The sequence below is a fragment of the Myxocyprinus asiaticus genome, chromosome 35 (genome assembly GCF_019703515.2).
Source record: "Myxocyprinus asiaticus isolate MX2 ecotype Aquarium Trade chromosome 35, UBuf_Myxa_2, whole genome shotgun sequence".
Lineage (NCBI taxonomy): Eukaryota > Metazoa > Chordata > Actinopteri > Cypriniformes > Catostomidae > Myxocyprinus > Myxocyprinus asiaticus.
Genome location: NC_059378.1, coordinates 4346378 through 4374079, shown reverse-complemented (window position 1 = coordinate 4374079; position 27702 = coordinate 4346378). Strand labels below are relative to the sequence as shown.

At 37.3% G+C, this 27702-nt stretch overlaps 1 protein-coding gene across 3 annotated transcripts in view; it reads right to left on the bottom strand.

Moving 5' to 3' along the window:
- LOC127426165 (chromodomain-helicase-DNA-binding protein 5-like) overlaps nt 1-27702 on the bottom strand; it is an 87135-nt gene that overhangs the window by 51208 nt on the left and 8225 nt on the right. For 2 of the 3 annotated variants that reach the window (XM_051672763.1, XM_051672762.1), the window contains exons 2-16: nt 24620-24771; nt 19330-19521; nt 19116-19234; nt 15401-15642; nt 13847-13959; nt 13367-13496; nt 12087-12253; nt 11418-11636; nt 8468-8674; nt 8164-8375; nt 5320-5451; nt 5129-5237; nt 2596-2787; nt 2313-2513; nt 118-255 (exon numbers count right to left, since the gene is read on the bottom strand). In XM_051672763.1, the coding sequence (XP_051528723.1) occupies nt 118-255; nt 2313-2513; nt 2596-2787; nt 5129-5237; nt 5320-5451; nt 8164-8375; nt 8468-8674; nt 11418-11636; nt 12087-12253; nt 13367-13496; nt 13847-13959; nt 15401-15642; nt 19116-19234; nt 19330-19521; nt 24620-24771 (2525 nt within the window). The remainder of the gene's footprint in view (nt 1-117; nt 256-2312; nt 2514-2595; nt 2788-5128; nt 5238-5319; nt 5452-8163; nt 8376-8467; nt 8675-11417; nt 11637-12086; nt 12254-13366; nt 13497-13846; nt 13960-15400; nt 15643-19115; nt 19235-19329; nt 19522-24619; nt 24772-27702) is intronic. The other variant, XM_051672764.1, reaches the window with a different exon arrangement.

Genomic DNA, 27702 nt, shown 5'->3' with positions numbered 1-27702 from the left:
ACAGTCTATAACACAATTATGAAGTGCACACAGTAGTATGATTTCACAAGTATGCTTCGAAATTGAATAAGATGCCAATGTTCTTCTACAAAGTAAAGCCTTCTTTTAATTCTGTACCTTTGATTGATTATTCTTCAGCCGGTGGGCCTCATCCACAACCAGACAGGCCCAGGTAATAGAGCCAAGAATGGCCTGATCAATAGTGATCAGTTCATATGATGTCAGCAGGACGTGAAACTTGATTGGAGTGTCCTTCTGTGATGGAAAAATAATAACAAGGGCTCTACAACAAATCACTTAGATTTTATTCAAACCAATAAAGACCAAATTTCTCACCATAAAGTCATGCACAAAAACTACTTTACAACCTAAATATTTTACTGCGAAGATCTGGAGACTAGGTTGATTTTTTAAAAATATTTGAAAGTGAACTTTTCTTTTTTTATTGTCTGTAATTGAGAAAATATACACTACCGGTCAAAAGTTTTGAAACACATGACTGAAATGTTTCTCATGATCTTAAAAATCTTTTGATCTGAAGGCGTATGCTTAAATGTTTGAAATGAGTTTTGTTGACAAAAATATAATTGTGCCACCACATTAATTTATTTCATTATAAAACTAAAATTTAATAAAAAAAAAACAAGTTTTTGAAATTGATGACTTGGACCAAATAATAAAGAAAAGCAGCCAATAAGTGCCCAACATAGATGAGAACTCCTTCAATACTGTTTAAAAAGCATCCCAGGGTGATACCTCAAGAAGTTGGTTGAGAAAATGTCAAGAGTACATGTCTGCAAATTCTAGGCAAAGGGTGACTACTCTGAAGATGCTAAAATATAACACAGTTTTGATTTACTTTGGATTTTCTTTAGTCACAACATAATTCCCATAGTTCCATTTATGTTATTCCATAGTTTTAATGACTTTACTATTATCCTAAAATGTGAAAAAAATTATAATAAAGAATGAAGTGTTTCAAAACTTTTGACCGGTAGTGTATCTTTAAACAAACGCTCATTTTTAAGTGTACGTTTTAATATGTATGTCCCGATATCATTTTTTGGAGAACGAATATTCAACATAATATTGTATTATTTTTATCAAATGAAGTGCTTTTATACAGAACCTATACAGGACAATCCAAAAATTACACATTGGAGTTATTTTTATCAAATAAAGTGCTGCACAACAGAGCATCACAGATGTGAGATATTGTTTAAATATAAGATAATTATTATTAATTTTTTATTAGTAGTAGTATTAGCAGTAGTGTTAAAGTGAATATTACAGAACTATACAGTAATGATACATTTATGTCAAACTTTCTTCCATTTAAATGGAGATTTTATTTTGGCAGAAGCTTTTATTTTGGAGTAAATCCCTTTCCGTTTCGGTGTGTTTTTAAAAAGTAGCTTCTCACCTTCTGAAAAGAAGGTCGCAATATGACCCAGTGTGATTAAAACACGATTAAACCACAAAAGGCTGCTATTTAATTAAATAAATATGTAGTCTGTATGTGCTGTGCGCTACATAGCAAATTATCGCTCTGCTCGCTGTAATTTGCTACAAACAGAGCGCTCAGTGCTCATGAAGGTGTTTTAAAGCTACTTGTTAAGAGCAGACGACTTCACATTTACATTTATAAATTCTTAAAACAAGATCTATTTACCTTGAAGCGCACAGCACATGCAAACTTTATATTTATCTCATTAAATCGCAGCCATTGCTGGTTTAATAATCACACTAGGACATAACGTGATTTTAATTTGTGCGCTGAATGTTTACAGAATGTCATTAGTACGTCAGATGGTATCGGTTTTTGGTCTCTGAGCATTTTTACGAGCATGAGTACAACACATGAGTTCAGTATCGGACCAAGTTCCGATACCAGTATCGGTATCGGGACATCCCTATATTTAAAGATTTAAAAAAAAACAATAACAATACAAATGACGTCATAAGAAATAATTACACTGTCTCTTTTTGTTTCTGGTCTTGTTTTATTAAAACAAGGTGTTGTTATATTTTATAAGAGAATGATGGAAATTCAGCATAGAAATGTGTGTGTTGGGGGACATTGTTTTGGTGCAACAAATGTTACACTTTTGTGTCGACAGTGGCATCAGAACATCAGGTTAACAGTAAAGTGTGTAAAATCTGTGCCACTAGAGTCACCTAACATAATTGCAATAATAATAACTTATTTCAAATAGATTTCCCTGGCCTCATTATATAACATTTGGATAGTAAAAAGTATGTTAACATCAAAAAATGCACACACATCAGCTTTAAACCAGTCCACATCTCACCTTCATGCGGAAAACTTTGCGACCTGTTTTGACAGCGCTGTCCTCAAAGGTAAATTCATTCTCGCGTATAACAGCCCTGCTGTCTTTGTCTCCTGTGTAAGTGACCACATAGAATTCCGGAGCCCACATTTCAAACTCTCTCTCCCAGTTAATGATGGTGGAGAGCGGTGCACTGACCAGAAAAGGCCCTTTGGAGTGACCCTGAAATAAGAGCAACCGACTTTCACATCATTCTATTTCTCCATCAATTACATCTGATAGAAAGTTCAAGTGGTACCCAGACCTCTTTGTAGAGTGAGTACAGGAACACTATAGTCTGCACAGTCTTGCCAAGCCCCATTTCATCAGCCAGGATTGTGTCGGTTCCTTGAGCCCAAGAGAAGCGCAACCAGTTCAAGCCTTCCAACTGGTATGGGTGCAAAGTTCCCCCTGTGTCATCAATGTACCAGGGCTGCTGTTCAAACTTGATGGTGGGCTGTGACCAACAATATACAAACAGTGCAATTCTCATCAAAAAAATTACTGATGAACATTTCGGTTTATTTTGTCAACGAAGACGAAAAGACGTTTAATGACCATTAAAAACCATATGGTTTTCATTAAAACATACTCTAGACCCACACCTGGAGTCGCAAGTTTGAATCCAGGGCGTGCTGAGTGACTCCAGTCAGGCTTCCTAAGCAACCAATTGGCCCGGTTGCTAGGGTGGGTAGAGTCACGTTGGGGTAACCTCCTCGTGGTCGCTATAATGTGGTTCTCGCTCTCGGTGAGGTTCGTGGTGAGTTGTGCGTGGATGCCGCGGAGAATAGCATGAAGCCTCCACACGCGCTAGGTCTCCGCGGTAACGCGCTCAACAAGCCACGTGATAAGATGCGCAGACTGACTGTCTCAGAAGCGGAGGCAACTGAGATTTGTCCTCCTCCACCCGGATTGAGGCGAATCACTATGCCACCATTAGGACTTAGAGCGCATTGGGAATTGGGCATGCCAAATTGGGGAGAAAAGGGCAGAAACCACCCCACCCCACCCCCCCCCCCCAAAAAAAAACCATACTCTAGACGAAAATATGACGAAAACAATAATTCTGCAAGTTATTAACAATGCACTAACACTGATTTTTATTCATTCTTTTAAGATAGAAAAATCTAGAAAGAATTGATAGTCCAATCATAGTATGCTGGGGATTTCCCACTCAACCTTTAAATGCATAACTCAGGTCTTTAGTGACCTGGGACCTCATTCCACCCCCTGTACCTCATTATTTTTGGGGAGTTATGCCCACACCTCTTTAGTATTTCTCAACCTTATTCTTTTGAATAGTGTAACAAACAAACAAACAAAACAAAACAAAAAAAGTCAAAATTGCCACAAAAGAAAATAAAAAAATAGTATTTTTTTTATCATTTCCATGTAAAGCACTTTAAATTACTACTGTGTATGAAATGTGCTATATAAATAAACTTGCCTTGCCTATAACTGCTTAATTACCAAAAATGTATAGGGTCATTAGAGACCCGAGATACAGTATGTAATAGTAAAGTTTATTTTCACTTTGATTTTCTGTGTGACAATGGTCAATTATCCAAATTCCATATGCGTGTACTAGTGCTGCACAATTATGACGAAAATCAAAATTGATGATTATTTCGCTTTATATTGTAACTGCGTTAATAAATTTAATTTATTCATTAAATACATTTTGTGGGGCAACTGTATGTCATATTCTTTATTAAGGCTACACATCCAAAGCAAGTGGAGAATTGCTCCTGAATTGATTTATTGCATAGAAAACAAGTGTTTTCAAATTTTGTTTACATTTTTAATCAATTATACACAGAAAGTGTGCAACACAACAACACTAGAATACCAGGTTGTCATTTCTGATATGCTAATAGCCTCATTTAAATTTAGATTTAAAGTTAGATTGTCTATTGCATTCATGCACACAACAGACCAAATAAAATTGTAAATACAAAATCTTGACACTACAGGAATAGATCTAAATTGAATGATGTAATTGACACTTTTAACGATTAGTTAATTGCAGCAGCTGTTATTGTAATATTTATTTTTTTGATTAATTGTACAGCCCTAGCATGTACACATACATATTATGCATGCTATTTCTACTCAGGGTGGTGCTGATGTTTCAGTGAATTTATATTTGAGATTGCTATTTGACAAAGAAGTAAACTATAGCAAGTACAGCACATGAACAGTATGATTTGACTTTTGTTATTTGGGTGTACTACTGAAATTATGTAAGTTGTGCATCTATTTAGACTCAAAAAGTGCCTGAGAAAACACTTATGTGTAGATTATGTGTTCTGTGTAGCTCAGTATGTGTTTGACAGCCAGTTGCATCTCACGAAATTTCTGGGCATTTTTTTAGATCCATTTGTGATAGATATACGTGCCAGGACCCAAGTATGCAATAATGCTTGGCTCATGTTTTCAGGACAGTTTTCTCATGTTGTTTAATCTAACTTCTTAATCTTAATCATAATTTTTTTTTTTTAGGTAGTTTATACATTTTTCAAAAAATTTTAATGGTTGGTTAAAGTTTGGTCTGTTACAGTTTAACACATGTTTTTGTCATTTTGCACATTATCATCAAATAAAATGGCATTTTTGTTGACAAAAATTATATGCCATTTTAGTGAGGGTAAAATTGAATAAAAAGACAAAATAAAAATAAACGGATGAAATTAACACTGCATAAAAAGAGAAGAGAGGGATACAGGGATTCATTCTATAAAAACAGCACACTAAAAACGTGCCGTAAACATATGAAGCATCACAGCAATCTCACTCACATCCACAACCGGACTGTCTGGAGGAGGTTCCCTCCTCTTCCCTTCCTCTTTGAGTCTCTTTCCCTTTCTGAACAGCAGGGGGTGATGACTCTCACCGAGCACCTGCTCCCTGGTACACAAAGAGTAAATCAACGTGGAGTGTGTGTGTGTGTATGACTAAATCAACATGATACATTAACGCAATAGCTCACCTGTGGTCCCAGTAGGCTTGTTTAAATCTGTCATAATCAGGGACGTCGAAGTTATCAGCCTCCCACGTACACTGATCGTACGGCAAATCTCTCCACTTAATCAGGAAGTGTACATCTCCATCCGTATCAAAACTTCAACAAACACAACCAGAGTCAGTATAGGGGGAGGGAAACATTTGCAGGAAAAGAATTAGAGAAACTGCTGTAGGAAATTAAGTCCCATCTTTCAGTTAAAAGAGCCAATCTCGTTTTTGATAGAGCACATTCAATGCATTAGCTGGACCAGCCTAAAAAAATACAGTTTTTTTCTGTGATTTGAGGCAAAGCAGCAACATTTATGATGCTATTGTTGTCAGATTTTATTGCTGATTGGAAATATATTTTAGAAACGTAATCTTGACAATGAAAGTGAATGTTGTACTTTGCATTGTGCCTAACATTTCCATTTGTTTTCCACGGCAGAAAGAAAGTCATACAGGTTTGGAACAACATGAGGGTGAGTAAATGATAACAGAATTTTTAGTTTGGAGTGAACTGTCCCTTTAACACCAAGTCAAAATTTTCAGCATGAAAAACATGCACAAAAAATGTCAAACAAAACACTGAATCTCTATAAAACTCTATTAACTCCTTTACATCAATTCTGAAATATCATACTAAGATGATCCCTTGTTTTGTTTTTTTTTTTTATTATTCTGAGACTATAATTGTTTTTTTATTTGTATTATTATTCATGGCAAAAACACTTGAAAGGGCAGTTTTCAATCAAATCTCTCACAGAACAAGCTGCTGGATGACAATCAGTCAGGCTTCAAAAGTGGACACCACCGAGACTGCCCTGCTGTCTGTCACTGAGTCGCTGAGACAGGCGAAAACTGAATCCAGATCATCCGTCCTGATTCTGCTGGACCTTTCTGCAGCCTTTGACACAGTCAACCATCAGATCTTACTCTCCAACCTCTCTTTGCTGGGCATCACAGGAACTGTGCTTGACTGGTTTAATTCCTATCTCTCAGGTAGGTCCTTCAAGGTAGCCTGGAGAGGTGAGGTGTCCAAGCCACATCAGCTTACTGGGGTACCTCAGGGCTCAGTGCTTGGGCCACTTCTCTTCTCTATATACACAACATCACTGGGACCCATCATTTAGGCACATGGTTTCTCTTACAACTGCTACGCCGATGACACGCAACTCTACTTGTCTTTCCAACCCAGCGACACCACAGTGACTGCTCAAATCTCTGCCTGTTTGGAAGATATCTCGACCTGCATGAAGGAACACCACCTGCAACTTAACCCAGCCAAGACCGAACGCCTTGTCTTTCCAGCCAACCCTGCTGTTGAACACAACATCACCGTCCAGCTGGGTTCAACTATAGTAACGCCTTCCAAAACGATCAGAAATCTAGGAGTAACCATCGATATCAAACTACATTTCACAGACCACATCTCAAAGACCGCAAGATCATGTAGATTTACACTCTACTATATCAGGAAGATAAGACCCTTCCTCTCTGAACATGGCACACAACTTCTTGTTCAGTCACTTGTCATAACTAGACTGGACTACTGTAATTCTCTCATTGCAGGCCTCCCTGCATGTGCAATTAGACCCCTGCAAATGATCCAGAATGCAGCAGCACGTCTGGTCTTTAATGAACCAAAGAGAGCACGTTACACCACTCCTTGTCTCTCTTCACTGGCTGCCGGTTGATGCACGTATCAAATTCAAGGCTCTGATGCTGGCATACAGAACAGTCACTGGGTCTGCTCCAGCATACCTAAAATCATTTCTGCAGAGCTACGCTCCCACTAGAAGCCTGCGGTCGACTAAGGAACATCGCCTTGTTGTACCAACACAAAGAGGCACCAAAACACTTTCCCGGACATTCGGCTTCATAGTACCAGGTTGGTGGAATGATCTTCCCAACTCCATCAGTGAAGCTGACTCACTTTCTGTCTTCACAAAACGGCTAAAAACACATCTTTTCCATGAGCACTTAACCAGTCACTAAAAAAATTAAATAAAATTCTTGTTGCACTTAATCTGTTTTGAATACTACTATTCTGATGCTAGTGAAACTTTGTAATATGGCACTTTTTCGTACCACTGTCTCCTTAAGATGACTAGCTTATGTGTTCCTCTTTTGTAAGTCGCTTTGGATAAAAGCGTCGGCCAAATGAATAAATGTAAATGTAAATGTAATGTTTGGATGCAAACCTTAACTTTTTTCAGAGAATATTACATATTTGGCAAGGGAATCAATCGGAATAGTTTAGGTGCAAACAAAATGTTTGTGAACATTTAATTCGTTTGAGAATTTTAGGCAAGATCACAGTTATCCATTTTCGTTTAAAAACTCTGTTTTCAGTTTTCTAACTTCATTATTTTCCAAAGTATGCAGTAATGAAGAGAGTTTTCGAAACGCTCCATTTTCGGTGGAGAAAAACACTGTTCTAGTGTGAATAATAGGTGTAAACATAGCAAAATCAATGCATTTACAAAATTTAACCGAATAAAATCGATATCACAATATGACCTTGGGAGATGAATAAACCGCAAAGGGCTGCAATTTAATTAAAAAAATGAATAGTCTGCTAGCTTCAAAGTTTTTGTGCGCTGCTCTGTCCTGTCTGCATTATTTCAGTGTTTTCAGAGCGGTTCTGTGCTCCACAACTGTGTTAAATATATTTTTTAAATCATCGTAATATGACTTTGTGTCCAAATCACACAGCCCAGGTGTGGATAGAGTCTTGCAGCAGTCTAGTCACTATGCACATATGTGTTCAAAATATATGAACATTCTAAAAAAGAGCATTAGCAGAAGTACCCGTAGAACAATCTACCTGTGGTTGAGAATGCGATGAATGATCATCCACTCTGGCTTGATGCCATAACGGTAGAATCGCTCCTCCATGGCTGCGTAATGAGGGTCTTTGCTCCTCCTCTTCTCACTGTTAAGCTCCTCCTCCCCAGATCCGTAGTCGTACGGAGGCGGTTCGTCCATGTCGTTCTTACGCTGGTAGTTACGGTACATTACCGTGTGGTAGAGTTCCAACTGCATCGAGGTAAAGATCACCATAAAATGGTTTGAAAAGGCACTAAAAAACCAGCAACAAGCAAAAAGAGAATGTTGGCCCTGAATCCCACCTGTAGTTCGCTGACCCAGGAGCAGTGCCAGTAGGACAGGCCAGCCCATTTCACAAACAGCTGCCTCTCTGGACGGCCCTTCAGTGGGATTTTGGCCAGACCGTCTAACTTCACTCCATCCTGCCCAAGAGGAACATCAGGAGGCAAGGGGGGATCTCCCCAAGACCAGTGAAGAATCTTCTGGACTTTCCCTTTTAGCGGTGGGCACTGGGGCAAAATATGGATTAGTAAAGTTCATTACATTACACATATCCAGATGGTCTTTGAATAAATTAAAAAAATCTTGTGTAAAACTGTTTATAAAAATAGAATCCGGGGGGTCTGGGTAGCTCAGCGAGTATTGATGCTGACTACCACCCCTGGAGTCACGAGTTCGAATCCAGGTTGTGCTGAGTGACTCCAGCCAGGTCTCCTAAGCAACCAAATTGGCCCGGTTGCTAGGGAGGGTAGAGTCACAGGGGGTAACCTCCTCATGGTCGCGATTAGTGGTTCTCGCTTTCAATGGGGCACATGGTGAGTTGTTGTGTGTGAGAGCAGAATGAGCCTCCACATGCTGTGAGTCTCCGCGGTGTCATGCATGGCAAGCCACGTGATAAGATGCGCGGATTGACGGTCTCAGAAGCGGAGGCAACTGAGACTTGTCCTCCGCCACCCGGATTGAGGTGAGTAACTGCACCACCACATGGACCTAGTAAGTAGTGGGAACTGGGCATTCCAAATTGGGGAGAAAAGGGGATAAAAAAAAAAAAAAAAAATAGAATCCACCTTTTACATTTTATTATTTCATAGATTGTTCAGGTTCGATCTGTGTTTTAAGTTAACATGAAATCAAAATGTATCCAATTTACTTTCCTAATACACATTCCTGGTCTTATGGTGCACAATTCATATAATATAAGTATAATGTAAGTCCCTACATTAGTTTTCTAGTTGAATTATCTTTCAATTGGAAATATGTCACATTGTAGAAGTAAAATGAGTTGTGAATGCCATTACGTGTTGACTTCTTTTCACACTTACACCTAAACCTGGTCTTCTTTCAAACTTACTTGTGAACCACGGTACATTTGTATGACACAGTTTTAATGCCGCGTTAAAGTAAAAATAAAAAATACGATTACGATTAAAGTCGTAACATTACGAAAATAATGTCATGATTTTTTTTATATAATAATCTCATTATAGGCATTAAAATGACGAGATTAAACTAGTAATATTTTGAGGATAAAATCAAAATTACGAGAATAAAGTCGTAGCATTATGAGATTAACGTAGTACAATTAGTGCTCCACTTTGCTGTTCTTCACCTCATTATTTATAATGTTACTTTTAATGCTACTTAAAGCTTTATTCTCATTATATTACAACTTGAATCTCGTAATGCTACAATTTTATTCTCGTACCATTACGACTTTATTCCCAAAACATTACTACTTTAATCTCATAATGGTACGACTTTATTCTCATTATATAAAGACTTTAATCTCATAAAGCTATGACTTTATTCTCGTAACATAACGGCTTTATTCTCAAAACATTACTACTCTAATCTCATAATGCTACAACGTTATTCTCATATCAGGACTTTAATAATAATAGTACTTTATTCTCTGAAAATAACGACTCTACTCTCAAAACATTACTACTTTAATCTTATTACGCTACGACTTTATTCTCAATATATTACTATTTTAATCTCATAATGCTACAACTTTATTCTCATAATATTACGATTTTAACAACGTAATGCTACAACTTTATTATCGTAAAATTATTTTATTCTCAAAACATTGATGCTTTGAACATTCTTAACATATATAATAGTCTGAACACTGATAACGTTCAGACTTTATTCTCATAATATCACAACTTTAATTTCGTAAGGCTATGACTATTCTTGTAACATTACGACTTTATTCTCAAAACATTACTACTTTAATCTCATATTGCTACTATATTATTCTCATAATATTATTACTTTAATCTTGTAATGCTATGACTTTATTCTAGTAACATTACAACTTTATTTTCAAAACATTACTACTCTAATCTCATAATGCTACAACTTTATTCTCAGAAAATAACGATTTTATTCTCAAATAATTACCACTTTAATCTCGTAACGTTATGACTTTATTCTCATAATATCACAACTTTAATCTCGTAATGTTATGACTTTATTCTTGAACCATTACGGCTTTATTCTCAAAACATTACTACTTTAATCTCATATTGCTACTATTTTATTCTCATAATTTTACTAATTTAATCTCGTAATGCTATTACTTTTTTCTTGTAACATTACGACTTTATTCTCAAAACATTACTACTCTAATCTCATAATACTATGACATTATTCTCATTTTACGACTTTAATCTAATAATAATACTACTTTATTCTCGGAAAATAACGATTTTATTCTCAAAACATTCTTACTTTAATCTCATAAAGCTACAATTTTATTCTCATTCTATTACAACTTTAATCTAGTAATGTTACAACTGTATTCTCGTAAAAGACATATTATGAGATTAATCTTAAAATATTACGACTTTATTCTCAAAATCATATTTATTTAATTTTTTTAACATGGCACTGAAACGCCATCGTACATTTGCAAAACTTGAAACTTGTCTAAAATGGAGAACTGTTCATTTCAATCATTTTTTTTTGTGTTTTTTTTTTAATTGGTGTTACTCTAATCGCTAAACTATTGGCAAACAACAACGCTAAAAATACGTAATTAACAGCAATTCACTTTCAGATTGCATTGACATCATCCAGGAACTAAGCTTTTCAAACGTACTCCAGTGCAGTTCCATGGTGCACACCTGAGTACAGAGAACAGCTTTCATTGTAGACAAATAATCCAAACGTTATGGTCAACTGAAGTGTGAAATCGACACCTAGTATGAAAGCACTGAGCTGTGCTGTGCAGAAGTCTCTCACCATGCATCGTGGACACAGCCACTCTCCGTTGGGGATCTCAGGCAGTGGTGGGTTGAGGCAGTGGATGTGATAGGAGGAAGGACAGGTGTCACAGCACAACAGCTCTCCTCCATCCTTACACACTCTGCAGAACTCCATGTGGTCATCTTCCTCTTCCCCAGCGACCTCATCTTCTTCCTCATCATCATCTTTGGCCTCCCACTGAATGCCTTCTTTTTCCTGAGAGATGAAGAAATAGCCCATACAGAAATCTGATGTATGGCATTATATGTAAAACTCAGAAATAATGACACGTACTTGTACATACAACATACTGCATACTTCTATGAATTCCTACAAACCACATGTATGGATACATGTATTAGATTGTATTATTGAAGAACCATGTTCTCCGCTTCATGTTTGCACTTTTACTTTAGAATATCAGTCACAAAGAAGTAGTGATCATTTTAATTTCCATGGGGTTGATTTTAATGAAGACGAACAGATTTAATCTTTTTTTCTTTTTCAGAAGTGTCCGAAGTTGAAGAAACACAAATGGTGACCTGTCACAGTTAACTGCCAATGTGAATAGTTCAGGATTTGTGGATAAACTTCAAATATACCGTACTCAATTGTATGTGTTTCTATGCATGTTTATGTTTGTTATGCTGGATGGGATTTCCTCACACAGTGGGGGCAGCTCCATTTGCCCTCTGGGGCTTTTTCCAGTTCTGGATCCAGGCACACAAGGTGATATGCCCTGGGACAGGTGTCACACAGAATGATCTCTCCTCCCTGCTGACAAACCTCACAGTAGTCTTGATGGTCTGTCTCGTAGCCATCTCCATCTTCTCCTACATCAAAAACGAGGTCGACATTGTGTAAAGTACGTTTGTGTAAAAGTATTGTGCATCAATTCCAAAAAAACAATGCATGAAATGTCAAAATTTGAATACATACAACTGTACAGATTTATATTCTATCATACTTATTTGTTATCAGCACATACACTACCTGTCAAAAGTTTGTATGCACTTGACTGAATTTGTTTCTCGTGTTTTATAGACAAATATAATCTGTGCCAACCTGTGAATTTCTTTAGAAAACTGAAAGCAGCTATTGTGCAAAGCAGTGATCTGACAAAAGAATGGCTACTTTGAAGAAGCTTAAATATTATTTTAAAAATCATATTTTGGGGGGGGGGGGGAGTGTTACAGACTTAAGTTTTACGTTTTTAAAGGGATAGTTCACCCAAAAATGAAAATGATCTTATGCCATCCCAGATGTGTATGACTTTCTTTCTTCTGCTGAACACAAACAAAGATTTTTAGAAGCATATCTCAGCTCTGTAGGTCCAAACAATGCAAGTGAATGGTGGCCAGAACTTTAAAAGTAATTCATATGACTCCAGTAGTTAAACTGATATGTTCAGAAGCAATATGATAGGCGATATGAAAGTGGAGATTTGTAGTAAAATAAAGGACTTAAATATTGATCTGTTTCTCATCCACACCTATCATATCGCTTCTGAATACATGGATTAAACCACTGGAACTTACTTTTATGCTGACTTTATGCGCTTTTTTGAGCTTCAAAGTTCTGGCCAGCATTGACTTGCATTGTTTGGACCTACAGAGCTGAAATATTCTTCTTAAAATCTTTGTTTGTGTTCATCAGAAGAGAGAAAGTCATACACATCTGGGATGGCATGAGGGTGAGTACATGATGAGAGAATTTTCATTTTTGGGTGAACTATCACTTCACTACTGCATCTCCCCATGCTTACATTTATGTTATTCCTTAGGTGATGACTTTATAATTATTGTAATATTTGAAAAATAGTAAAAAATAAAGAAAGAACAGGTGTGTCCAAACTTCTGCTGGTAATGTTAAAACAAGAGAAACAACAGATATAGGCATTAAACTCATTAGTACAACAAAATGAGCAAATAATTCAAACAAACTACTTTTTCTTTTCTTTCGTCCTTGGCGGGCCATCTTCTTTTTGGGTGCCGCTGATGTGTCTGAGCGTACAGAGGAACTGTGAATACTGATGTCATCAAAGTCTGAGAAATCATCCAGAAAATCCTCCTCACTCTGGGATACAAGGCATGAAATCCATGAAAACAAGCCATATCAGCTCATATACCTCAAAAGATACAGTAGTTTATGTAATAGGCACTGGCTCTGATCAGAAGCTATCAAACTTGAAAAGGGTCTAAGACAGAAACATGCTCCTGATTCAGAAAGAACCTCATAAAACTGTGAGAAACCAAAATAATAAAACACATGTATATGTCAAAAACAATCCATGAATTGCTCTGGGAAGTTAAACTAGTTTGCAAATACATTCTTCACTCTCTTTCTCAAGTCAACAGCAACGGGGAATCTTTTCCATGTGATTCATGTTAAGCCCTATAAAGATTTCAGTGCAAAGGCATTCTCACCGAAGAGCCTTTTTTCCTTTTCCCACCCTGGCCTGCTTTCGATTTGGACTTCTTCGGTTTCCCTTTCTTTTTTGTTTCCTTCACTGGCTTACTCTTTTTTTTAGCACCGGGCCCTGCAATGTAGTCCAGATGAGATAAACAAGTGAGATTTTGAGAACAATACTCTATTCATCAAACATATATGGGTTGTTGGTGTATAGCGTGTCCATTGACTATTTTCAACATCAACATTAAGATTTTAAGTTAAAATTTACATGAATGTAAAAGTGAAAGTGTGAATCTTAGGTCCTGTATGAAGTATTTCACTATATACATTTTTTTTTGTTTTCACTAGTTCATTTTGAATTGTCCAGTGGTGTGGCAAATACATTTTTAAAAAGTACAAAAATTCCATGCAGTCTCTAAAGAGCTCATAAAAGCTGCATGCACAATAATAAAATGTAAAATAGTTTTAGATGGAGTATAGCACTTCACCTTCTCAAAAGTATTTCTCATCAGCTACCCATTTCATGAGTTTCATATAGTCCAGGAGCGCATTAAAGGGATAGTTCACCCCGGATGTGTGACTTTCTTTCTTCTGGAGAACACAAACAAAGATTTTTAGAAAAATATCTCAGCTCTGTAGGTCCATACAATGCAAGTGAATGGTGACCAGAACTTTGAAGCTCCAAAAAGCATATAAAGGCAGCATAAAAGTAATCCATATGACTCCAGTAGTTAAATCCATATCTTCAGAAATGATATGACAGGTGTGGGTGAGAAACAGATCAATATCTAAGTCCATTTTTAGCAGAAATCTCCACTTTCACTTTCAAATTCTTCTTTTGTTTTTGGTGATTTGCATTCTTTGTGCATGTCGCCACCTACTGGACAGGGAAGAGAATTTATGTAAAAAAAAAAAAAAAGAAAAAAAAGAACATAAATGTTGATCTGTTTCTCACCTGCATCTATCATATCACTTCAGAAGACATGGATTTAACCACTGGAGTCTTATGGATTACTTTTATGCTGCCTTTATGTGCTTTTTGGAGCATAAAAGTTCTGGTCACCATTCACTTGCATTGTATGGACCTACAGAGCTGAGATTTTCTTCTAAAAATCTTAATTTGTGTTCAGCAGAAGAAAGTCATACACATCTGGGATGGCATGAGGGTGAGTAAATGATGAGAGAATTTTCATTTTTGGGTGAAATGTCCCTTTAAGGTAAACGAATTTGGCATGGTAGGCCTAGATGAACAAGCTCCTCCCGAACGTATGTTTAGAACTTTATATAGAAATAAACTAAATCTAATGTTTTCAAAACTGCATTTTTGTTGAACTAGCGTACACATATGCACACTTAAGTTGCACTAAAGCAATTGGGATCCAAAAGCTAGTATAAAGCCAGGTATACACACAACATCTGAACTAAGAATTTTTGAACCAAGTACCAAGAGCCAATAATTACTCACACTACTTGTGTTAACCATGTCAAACCCCCTATTAACTGCTTTGGAAATCAAACCCTAGATTCAAACCCCAATGTAATGTTAGCTACAAAAATCATATCTTTACCCTTTCCCTCTTTGGTTTTGGCTTTTTTGATTGGCCCAGATGATGAGATCTGTTGGATACTTCTAATGCAGATGGGCGGAGCCACATTAACCATCTCCACGGCAGCAGCCACAGCTGCTGCCACAGCGGTTGCAGAGGTTCCTTTGAAAGGGTTGTTCGCGCTGAACTCTCTCCATTTCGCCCCAAGCACCGTCATCATTTTTGACATGGGGATCTTGGGGTTCTTCTTGGCAATAAGAGGCCTGACCACAAAGTAAAATGGCAATGAGAAAACTACACTGTGAGGCTGAGTTTTGTCACAACTGAATAAAGAAATAAGACATGAGAGGCTGTGCATTAGGGTGAATTTACCACGGGTAAGGGGAGTTTTAAGACACAACATTCAGTGAAGAGCATAAAACCCCATTAACTGTTGTAAAATCGATGTAAAGCATCATCTTAGACATAGTTCACAAAATACACATTCTGTGTATTACTCACCTTATTACTCACCTTCATGTTGTTCCAAACCTGAATGACTCTTTCTTTACATGGAACACAAATGTTAGTCAGAATGTTAGGGACACTCACCTCATTCACTTTCATTGGGAAAAAAGATGGTGACTGAGGCTCTCAGTCCCTAACATAATGCCTTTTATGTTCAACAGGAAAAAGAAAGTCATACAGGTTTGGAACAACATGAGGGTTATTAAATGTTGACAATGAAATTTTTTGGGTGCGCTATCCCTTTAAGCTTATTGGTTTTATTGAATGGCAGCAGCAGCAATATGTAAAAAGACATCAATGTTTAATAAATAGTTACTAGGGCTGTCAGAATTAACGCGTTAACACATGCAATTAATTTAAAAAGTTTAACGCGTTCATTTTTCTTAATTGTGATTAACGCATTTATCATTAATAGAGCAAAAACATGGAACCTTTGAAGGGTGGAGTCATTACACTGATGCACGCCACAAACAGACACGCCACAGTGCCAGATTTTAGCCTTCAAGCTTAGCATAAAATAGCATAACGCTGCGGTCCCATAGACATCCTATGGGTGGTACTGTCATAACACACTAGTTGACCGTTACACTCTCTCCTATTATGGAGCCATGGAGGTTGTTATCTCAGTAAATAAAATAATCTCTATCACACTTCCCTGTCAGAGATAAAATGATGGAGAAAGGAGCTCTTAGCACTATTCGATGTACAAAACAAGCCCAGATGGGACTTGTGATAGAAATCAAGTATTTTTCAGTCTATGTAAGGCGCATTTTAATTACTACAGAAGCACACCAAATCTTTACTATCACCAAAACGCAGAATGCGACGTGTTTGTTTGCAAGCGCTTTTCATGGTGAGTTCAAAGCGGCGTTGATGCCCTGATGCGAATCGTGAACGTGGCTTTATGACTTTAGCAAAGTGGATAGCCACAGTCTACCGGCAGATTCATATTGTGGATGATGAGAGTTTAAGAGATTTAATGCCCATTGCAGTGAATATGCAACCTATGTGGGGACTAGTTCTTTCAATTAGTCAATCTCCCACTTAGACTTTGGGAAACGTTTAATGTTATTTGAATTGATGATATTTTAGAGCATTTCTATCTTTATATTGTGGAAGGCTTTGGAAAAAAATTGGAAAATGTTAATAAAGCATTATATTGCTACATATTTTGTTTTCTTTCCTAAGATGGAAATAAATGCATTTTGACAAGAAAATAAGTATAAATAGTGTAACATTTCAGCAATTTCACTATCTGCGATTAATCATGATTAACTACATAAATGATGCGAATAATTGCGATTAAAAATTGTAATCGACTGACAGCACTAAAAATTACAATTATCAATATTAATAATCAGAAAAAACAATTCTTACACCAAGAAATATTCAGAAGTTCATTTGTATTTGCTGTGAATGGTAGCAACATAGCAACTTGGCACATTAAAGGGGAGGAATCACATGTAAGAGTTCATTGTACTATAAAAAACATACTGTAAGTTTCAGAACTCAAAACTTCTTCCTCAGTACAAAAATGGATTTGATTGGATTTTCCCAACTTTGTGACGTCACACAGATGAATACATCAGCACGTGACTGCCTCTACAGCAAGACATCAACATCTACTTTTTCATCATCGCACCCATGGCCCACCAACTGGCACTCAGTCAGAAAGGTGAAGAGGAAAGAACAAGACAGATGGGCCTAAATATCCTGCACACCAAAGGGGACTTACACAGGACACCTTCTCCTGCCCATCTGGACTATTTTTAAATGTGTTTCTACATAAACATGCAACAGACAAACTGCTCTGACCGTTGTCATGCATCTCGCTCCACTTTTAAAAGATGTGATGTCAAGTTATAACTCTTAAAAGGAGACCTCCATTTAGCGTCTTTTGCTGTTTTTGCCGCATTTTTGCACCCATCTGCGATATTTGTTATTGCTGGTCTATGTAAACATGCACTAGATGGATGTCTTTGACCATTTTTATGTGCTTACAGCAATGTGCGCTGCATGCGAACTGTTAAAAATGCATCTGTTCTGCTCCATTCCATTGCTGTCAATGGCTGGGAGAACCGTGTCTTGTCCATAGTAAAAGGACAATGGAATGACTGAAGTTTAACAAAGTTCCTGATCGCTTCAGTACAGGATGATTGTATTATGTGTGTTCAGCTCATTTCAGCATGTATTAAATGCGTTTTCTGCTCATATCATCATGGATTGCTTGTGAACCAGTCACAATATGATTCATGCTTTGCAAAGGAAATGTTATTGACAGATGGGGCAGTTAAAAACACTATTGGATCTGGCCGCAAAACTGTAAGTAACCAATTCCATTCATACATTTTCCATATGTCATGACTGGTTGATATTTATAGCATATGGTGCTGCTGTGCTTGAGTGATTAGTTTGATACATTGGGATGCAGTGCGTTGGGTGTGCGTTATGTGTAAACCGAATTTAGTTTTCTGTTGTTGTGGAGATGGTTCATTCTCTTTGGATTGTGTTTCAAACAGGACTGGCTCCAGCTCTAAGTTGTAAGGTGGGCCATAGGACCCGCCTGGTGGGCCGAACAGTTGGAGGGGTGAGTGTAGGTGTAGTTCTCAAGGTGGTCCAAGTTCATGATTGGATGGACCAGGCCCACCCAGGCCTCCCTGTGGAGCCGGGCCTGATTTCAAATATATATGGGCGTATGCGAGGGGTTGCACAATGTTAAAATGTGCACTCGCAGGTGTGAGTTTATCAGCATTTTGAACATGGCTCATACAATCAGAAACGAAGCATAACAGTGCCCGCCCACTTTTTCAGCCATCTTGTTTCCGGAAGTATATTTCCCATTCATTTTTTCCATCAGGATTTCATAAAATTCTTCATAAAAGATTTCTAAGCCATGAAACAAAACGACCAGCTCCGAGGTGAATCACAACATTTTATTTTGAAGCAAAGAAATTGTACTTCTGGAACCCAACTGTTGTTTTATAAAATGAATCAAATATTATACTGTTTAGATATAAGATGCAATGTTATATCCAACACTGACTGCAAAAACTTGCTTGGTGTGGGGTCTGACAGTACATCTTGTTTCAATGGCTGTTATTAGAAAACCTCTTATTATAATGTCATTACTTCTTACAAGCATTTGCAAAATTGAGCATTTTAAAATAGAACAAGACAACTTGACAGCAGGGCATTAAAACGTCTATAAACAAGGGAAACCTTGTCTTACCTAAGAAATTGGCTGAAGGCTTTGTAGTTGGTGATAGTTTTATAGTCATCCTCTGAGAAGGCATACTGCACATCCTCCAGACCCCACTCTTGCATCAGCTGACTCGATGACTTTGGTTCCTGGTGTCATAAGAGAAACCGTAATTAAGTTATTTTAAATTCGGAAGCATGGCAGTATCAATAAAGCAGCATTTCGACATCAAAACTGACCGTACCTTCATGTTTCCATCATCGTCATCATCCTCATCCTCATCTTCGTCTTTCTTTCGCTGTTTTGGTTTCTTTTCCTTCTTCTCTTTGGGTGTTTTCTTCTTCTTCTTCAGGGAGCTGTAGGTGCTGCTCTCACTCCCTGACCTGTGACCGTGATCTTCTCTATCTGACATGTCGTCCAGCTCAGTAAGAAGCTCCTGTGGGGTGCAGGCTTATTGAAAACACCACTACAAACATTACAGTATCAGAATCCCTTTACTCCCAACTTCAGGGGTGCAGCAGAATTTTCCTTGGTTGTCAACACTAAACAATACAGTGTAAACGACAGCAGGAACAGCACAAGAAATGTAAAAATGACAAATAAAGGTGGAAAAGTACAAATGAAAACACTATATTTATTTAAACAGACACACACTCACACACACACACACACACACACACACACACACACACATAAATATATATATGGCGACAGTCAAACTAATCTTTAAAGCTACTCTAAAATGTAGTTAGCTACACTACAAGTTACAAAAAAGTAGCTAACTACATTGAAGCAATATTTTTCAACATATAATAATCTAATTAAATTATTTAATTAGGGAAAACAATTAGTGTGACAACATTAAATTGAACTTATACATTTATACTAGATATAAACAAATACAACTAGAAAACACTATTTTACATAACTGATTCGAAATATAGTAATTAATAGCTGTAATTAACAAAACATTTCACTATAAAAAGAAGGCAAAGTACCTTTAGATAAATATTCTGGGTTCAATACAAGTTAAGCTCAATCAACAGCATTGGTGGCAATATGTTGATTGATTATCACACAAAAATAATAATAATAATTTTGACTCGTCCCTCCTTTTCTTAGAAAAAAAAAAATCAAAGTTACAGTGAGGCACTGACAATGAAAGTGAATGGGGCCAATTTTTGGGAGGGTTTAAAGGCAGAAATGTGAAGCTTATAAGTTTATAAAAGCACTTACATTAATTTGTGTGTTAAAACTTGTGTATTATTTGAGCGTTAAAAGTTTTTACAATCGTTTTAGGGTTTACGTTGTCATGGCAACGAACAGAAAAGATTAGTAAGCGATTTTATCACACTTAAATCATGTTAAATCACGTTTACGTCTTGTGGCTATACTTTTGAAACACTCAGTATTTTTGCGTTTACGGATTGGCACCATTGACTTCCATTGTAAGTGTCTCACTGTAACCCAGATTTTTCTGGAAGGAGGGACGAGTAGAAATTAATTTTTGTGGTAATCAATATTATGCCACAAATGCTGTTGATTGAGCTTAAATTGTTTTGAACCCGGAATATTCCTTTATACTGCTTTAAAACTGAAGGGTATAATTTCTGCGGCATTTGATTAAAACTCTCATTTAAAGTAAACTGTAGTGTGTTTGTTTTTGCATTATGTTGGCCACCCTGCTCTAGATATCGGTCTTGCAGCTGTACAAGTATTTGAACTGGGATCCTTTTATTTGGCACAGCCCCTGCATCTATAGACCTTAATAATAATAAAAAATGCATTTACTATGCTGTAACTATTGATAAACGTAAAATCAACTACACATTTTCAATAATGGAAAAACCAGATCATTACAGCACTGTTATTAGTAACATCTGGAAACAGGGAAATGAATCGAAATGATCAGAGTGTTGGGGAACACATGTGTCAGTGGGTGAATTACTGTCTGTGTGTGTGTGTGTGTGTGTGTGTGTGTGTGATTGGAGAAAGCCTGTTGCTTTGCTGCAGCTGTACTCGGGCTGGCAGACATCTCCACGGCACAGGGAAGGCCGGCATTGCCGCAGAGCGCACAAGCTCCAACAGCAGCCGTTCTGTGTTGCCATGGTAACCAAACTGTGCAGTGTTTGGGGCAGTGGGGGGGGGGGGGGAGGGGGATCGGGGAGCTCTCTCTCTGCTGCAGCAGCCAATGAAATGGCGCCATCCAATCAGACGCGTTTGCATAACGAGCTTGTTATGCAGAGTACCCATGGTTGCAGTGCCTGTGATCTAGACAAATCTCAATCACGTACATGGGGGATGGAGAAAGAGGGAGAGTGAGAGAGGAAAACGGTACAGAAAGAAAGAAAGAAAGAAAGGAAGAAAGAAGGGGAGGGGTGCATATGAAAGAAGCAAAGAGCAAAACCACTAAAGAGCTTCACAGCTGGAGCTGAAAGGTCTCCCAAAATCCAAACCACATCTACTTCATCTGTCAATGCACGCAAGAGGAAAAAAGATTCAGAGTTAATACTGTCCCACAAAAGCCGTCCCATAATAGAAAATGCAGTATTTAAAGAAATATTTCAGCTGAAAATGTTGTTTCGCCCTTATGTTGTTCCAAACCCATATGGTTTATTTTCTCTCATGGAACACAAAAGGAGATCTTTGGAGCTCCCCTTAAAATGCAAGTGAATGGTTCCTGGAGCTGTCAAGCTCCAAAAAAGACAAGTACCATAAAAAGTAGTCCATACGTTACTGATGAAAAACATTGCCGGGTCTTAGCCATGGTCATTGGGTTAGCAATGCATTTGAATGCATATGAATGTTTGACACCTACGACGGGGAAAGATATTCAGCAAATAATTTAAATTTTGTGTTTTTCTCTCACAAAAGTTGGAATTAATTTAGAAGTTTAGAATTGGAATATAACGCACAATTCATATGCTTTTTTGAACAATATGTCAGTGTAAACATGCCGCAGATGGACGCTTTTGGAGCGTCTCACTTTGGTTGCAGTGCATCATAAACACAAAGTTTTTATGTCGCTGTGTCAAGTTAAACCTAGTTTGAAACTTAAAAAGACACGTCTCGAAATCACTTGATTCGAAATTGTGCTCCGTCCAACTGTGTTTGAACGCAAGAACGCATTCTCATTATGTGCTGTTGCTAGTGTCAAGCAAGCCTGAGTTTGGTTTGTTCTCTGTATAAGCTATGCATTGCCTATACAGCTGGAGTTTCGCTTACTGACCCCTGCTGAATACAGGTGGTACTTCAAGCTTGAATTGCTCTGATGGTAGGAATATTCCTTATTACAGACTGGGGAGATGATTGTGTTAATTTTTAGATAATTAATCGCACTGAATTAACGCATTAAACTGACAGCCTTAATATAAGTTGGGGATATATATTGTATATATATATATATATATATATATATATATATATATATATATATATATATATATATATGTATATATAGTATGTATCTATAATATACTGTATATACCCAACTTTAATGGAATATTTTGGGTTATATACAATTTAAGCTCAAGGGACAGCATTTGTGGCATAATATTGATTGCACAAAAAATTTGTGACTTGCCCCTACTTTTCTTTAAAAAAAAAAAAAAAAATAAGAGCAAATATCTGGGTTCCAGTGAGGCACTTACAATGGAAGTCAATGGGGCCAATCCGTAAACATGAAAATACTCACCATTTTAAAAGTATAGTAACAAGACGTAAACAATATGCGTGTTAACATGATTTATGATAAATTCGCTTATTAACCTTTTCTGTGTAAAGTTATAGCCAATTTTAAAACTTTGTTGCCATGACGATGAACTGTCAACAAACCCTAAAATGACTGTAAAAATGGCAATTTAAACAACTTTATAGCTCAAATAATACGTGAGTTTTATCAGAGGAATTAATGTAAGTGCTTTTAAAAACTGTAAGCTTCAAGTTTCTGCCTTTAAACTCTCCAAACATTGGCCCCATTCACTTCCTTTGTAAGTGCCTCACTGTAACCTTGATTTTTTATTTTATTTTAAAATGTTATTTTTTTTAACTAATTTCTCTTACTAAAATGTCACTTAACATTGTTTACATCTGCCAGAGCATCAATTCTCACTCCTCTGTTACAATCCCCAGACTCTCCACAATCGATCAGGCTCTGGTACAGGTGGCCAGCTTTGGCGATCTGAGCTGTGCAGACAGCAGGAGGTCTGACATGGCACTGCAGGGAGCACATGACTGACGCCAAGCAGAGCGCTTAGCTGCTGAGGGGAGACCTCTCTGCCCTCTCTATGGCACATTTACAACTGCTGAGAGAGACAGAGCACCGATAGAGAGACTGAATCTGAATGAGGAGGCAGGGAGCATGAGGGAGAGAGAGAAAGCGAAGAATCCCTCTCATTATCTCAATGGTGACTACAATCATCTGGGGGGCTTGTGACCTACTGACCTATCAAACACTTTTCTCCATGGCGGAGACAAAACAGCAGACGCGGAGGGAGAACAGACAGGACGAAACAGCTGATCCATAAACAATCTGATACAATAACCTCAGGTCAGGCAGATCGTTTTATATCTATCATTCACCTCATGGGAACAGCGTTTACGCCACGGCATAGTAAACAAGAGCTTGACTGCCCTTTTTTGATACCGGCTGTGATGTAGTGTGGACTAAAGCTGGATCAGGATGCCGCTTGTAATATGGATGGTTTAGTGTCAGCTTAATCAAAGTGAAAATGCCAGGATCTAAAACTTGGGAAAGCCAAGTTCGCCATGGCCATGGAGGCGCTGACCACTAATATCAACTAATGTCCACCATACAGTATATTTTATAACACTCTCATAACGATATGCCATTACAGTGACTTATTGCCTGCATCTCCAAAACATGGCCTTTCATTCATCTTCCAAATACTTGTGCGATGTTCGCTTTGTTTGAGGAACAGATGTAAATTTAAATCCACCGTAATCCACCGTAACAGTCCGATCGCAACCCGCACTCATTTAAACACTCAAAATTGACACCTCAAGAAGCGTTACAACACAGGTTTAACATCGGTGATGTCAAGTGCCATTGGCTCTTGCCTGTCTTGGGCCCAATTGCAATGGAGAGGAAGATTTAAACCCTTCAGCTTCATTCTGTACCTCACACGGAGCTATTGTGTGGTACTTCAAGCTTGAATTGCTCTGATGGTAGGAATATTCCTTAAGACTTTGCATGCAGCATGAGTCGTTTGGAAAACTTTGGAATAATGCTTTTTTGTCATTTTTTGGAATTAAGTATTATGACTGTACTTTTATCTGCTTGTTACATCTTTATTATTGTTGAGAATTGGTTAGGCTTAGACGTAGAGGTGGGGTTACGTGTTTAAAAATATCTATATTGTAGTGTAATGGAACTAAAATGGTTGTGGCATTATGTACCTGCCTGTTTCATGTTTCATATTGTTGATAAGTGGTTAGGTTTAGGAATGGGGTAGATTAGGGGATCTAAAATACAGATATACTGTAAATACAACACTTGCAAGGCTGTTCCTTACCTCCTTCTTCTTCTTTTTCTTCACTCTGGGGTCTTTGCCCGCTGTTAACTTGCTGGGCTTCTTCTTTTTCTTATGCTGTATATCCTCAGAGAAGAATCTCTCTAGCGGCGACAGAGGGACATTCCTCTCACGTTCACCTTCCTCATTCTCATCTGAAGAAAAAACAAGCATACAAAAGATCTATCCATCTACTGTATCTATCTATCTATCTATCTATCTATCTATCTATTAGGGGTGTGCAGCAAAGCCATTATCTGTATTTGTATCTGTTCATATGACAAATGTATCTGTCTCTGTCTCTGTACTCAGATAGAACCGGGTATGGGCGAAAGTGTGTCAAAATTTAATGAAATGCCTTATTTATTATAGCCTATTATTACTATTATTATTATTATTATTATTATACCAACTAGCATTTAAAAAAAATATTTTCTTACCAGATGAATCTGAATTTGTAGGCTACATTAACTGTGGAATATGTTGTTAACTGCACCTGGTATTTATGATATTAATATTCATTTGTCTGTGCATGTATTACAACATTATTCTGAAGGCAGGAGGTGTCAAGCAGAATGTGAAATGTCAAGCACACATTTTGCAGTGAATAATAAATACAAATTCAAACATTAAAATAAATGAAAATAAAATCAATATAGTCAACAAACAGGTGAATGTGCTGTAAATCTATGAGGAATTTTGATGATAAGACACCATTATTTCGTTAAATAATAATAATAATAATAATAATAATAAATGTATATAGTGCCTTACCAGAGGCAGCACAGTTTAAAGAAGAAGAAAAAAAGATGGAGAATGTTTCAGTTTCTTCATTTTACATAAGCAGGATTATTCCTAATAGATGAATACTCTGTGCAGCATTTAAACCTTTATGGAGATTTTAACATTTTTTCAGAATAAAGTCTTAACCAGATAATTTCCTTAATTGCTGATTTGGATATAAATGTGGTCAACTTTAAGAGATGGAAAGACGAGCTCCGACATGAAATCATCACTTCAGGTCTGGAATTTAACATCGCGCTCAGGTTTCGGCTATAAATAAATACATGGGAATCACGTGTGAATCATGTGATACATTAACATAGACATTTCAAGAAGTGGAAAGTGTATATAATTTTGTATCTTAATGTTACACTTGATAAGCTCCAGACGCAATTAACAGAGACCACAAATGGAGGTAAGACCACGCCCATCTGATTTGAAATCACAACGTGCGCATTTTCATTCATAAGGTTTAAACTTTAGAAATATTGGCAGATTCATCAATTCTTATTTATCTTATTTATTTCAAATGTTTTTATATTATTCGGATGAATCCGTTATTCATTTTGAAGTCATTATTCGTGCTTTTCTATCTATCTATCTATTTGTCTGTCTGTCTGTCTGTATTGTTCTGTTGTCTGTCTGCCTGTCTATCTGTCTGTCTCTCTGTCTATCTATCTATCTATCTGTCTGTCTATCTGTCTGTTTATCTATCTATCTATCTTCCTGTCTGTCAGTACAAAATTGTCTATAAATGGAGATGATTTAGTACTGTGGGTACTCTCCCTAGAAGTGGCCATCCAGCCAAGATGACTCAAAGTGCACACCGCAGAATGCAAAATTAGGTAAAAAAAAAGAACCTTAGAGTGACAGCTAAAGACTTGAAGTAATCACTGGAACTGGTCAACATTTGTTATCTATGTTTTCTGAGTCTACTATATGGAAAACATTTAGCAGGTATGGTGTCCATGGCAAGACACCATGAAGGAAGCTGCTGCTTTCCAACAAAAACATCGCTGCAAGCCTGAAGTTTGCAATTTTTTTTTTTTTTTTGTGGACTGGTGAAACTAAGGTTGAATTATTTGGGAAGAATACACTGCACTATGTATGGTGTAAAAAGGGCAATGCATACCAACATAAAATACACTATCTATCTATCTGTCTGTCTCTCTGTCTATCTATCAATCTATATTTATTATCTACTCCAAAACCACAATTACAACAAGGCATTACAAAACTAATCATGGTTCCCAAAAAACAGCAGACATACAACAAACAAACAAATAAATACATGAATAAATAATATAATATAGGAGGGTCTTGTTGCAAATTACATTTTTCAATTAACTTAAATTTCCTAGCATTTTTCTTTTTACGTTTTAAGGATTTACAATAACTCCCGAATTCTTTTTGAAATATAGATCATAATGGTTTTTATTTTAAGGCACCTTTATGAATAAAAATAAATTCCCAAAATAAAAATAATATTTAGTAAAAACTGAATGTGACCATCTATTTTTCTAGTTAGTTCTGCTGGGGGGTTTGCCTGTAAAGTGGAGACTCCTTCACTCCGTGACAGGAAAAGCAAAGATTCTTGTTGACACACTGAAAGGGGAGCGATGGGAGAGAGGTGAGGCCCCTGCCACCTGCTGAACTGTGAATCTCTCACAGTAAACAAAAACTACTGTCAGACAGCGCATATGCACTCTAACACTTCAATACTGCCATGCTGTCAAAAAGACTAAGCGCTAAAAAAAAAAGACATCAGGGAAGCATCCTCTGCAACGGAGCTTTATGGTACGGCTCCCGCCGAATGTCTATCTTCAGCTCAGACTGTGGCCCATGAAATATGCAGCATGTGCGTTCAATCAGTGAAAGCCCAGCCCTGCAGCCCACCACGCCCCGTGGGAGCTGCTGGAGATGGGGCTTTCCCAGCCTCTTGGATGCTATCCTCCAAATCCACTTAACCTTCATTTAGCTGCCAGTGTTTGAGGACTTCAGCTCCGGTGAGAACCGCCACTGCACAGTTCAAGCCCAGCTCGCAGCTCTATTGGGCGTTTTGAGTATTTACTCTCATAAAGATAGAGCTTCCCGACTTTCTGTCAACTGCTGCGTTTTTTTTTTTTTTTTTAATCTTATGCTGCACATAAACAGAGCAGTTACCTGCGAGATGATGGATATTTAGGGCAGCGCGTCTGCATTGCATCTCACAGGGAGGCTCTTTCATGTCTGCAGAAAATGTCTGCTGCCTGCCAGGCACATCAAGCTCACATCTCTTATTCATTCATGTCTCTCTTACAGTC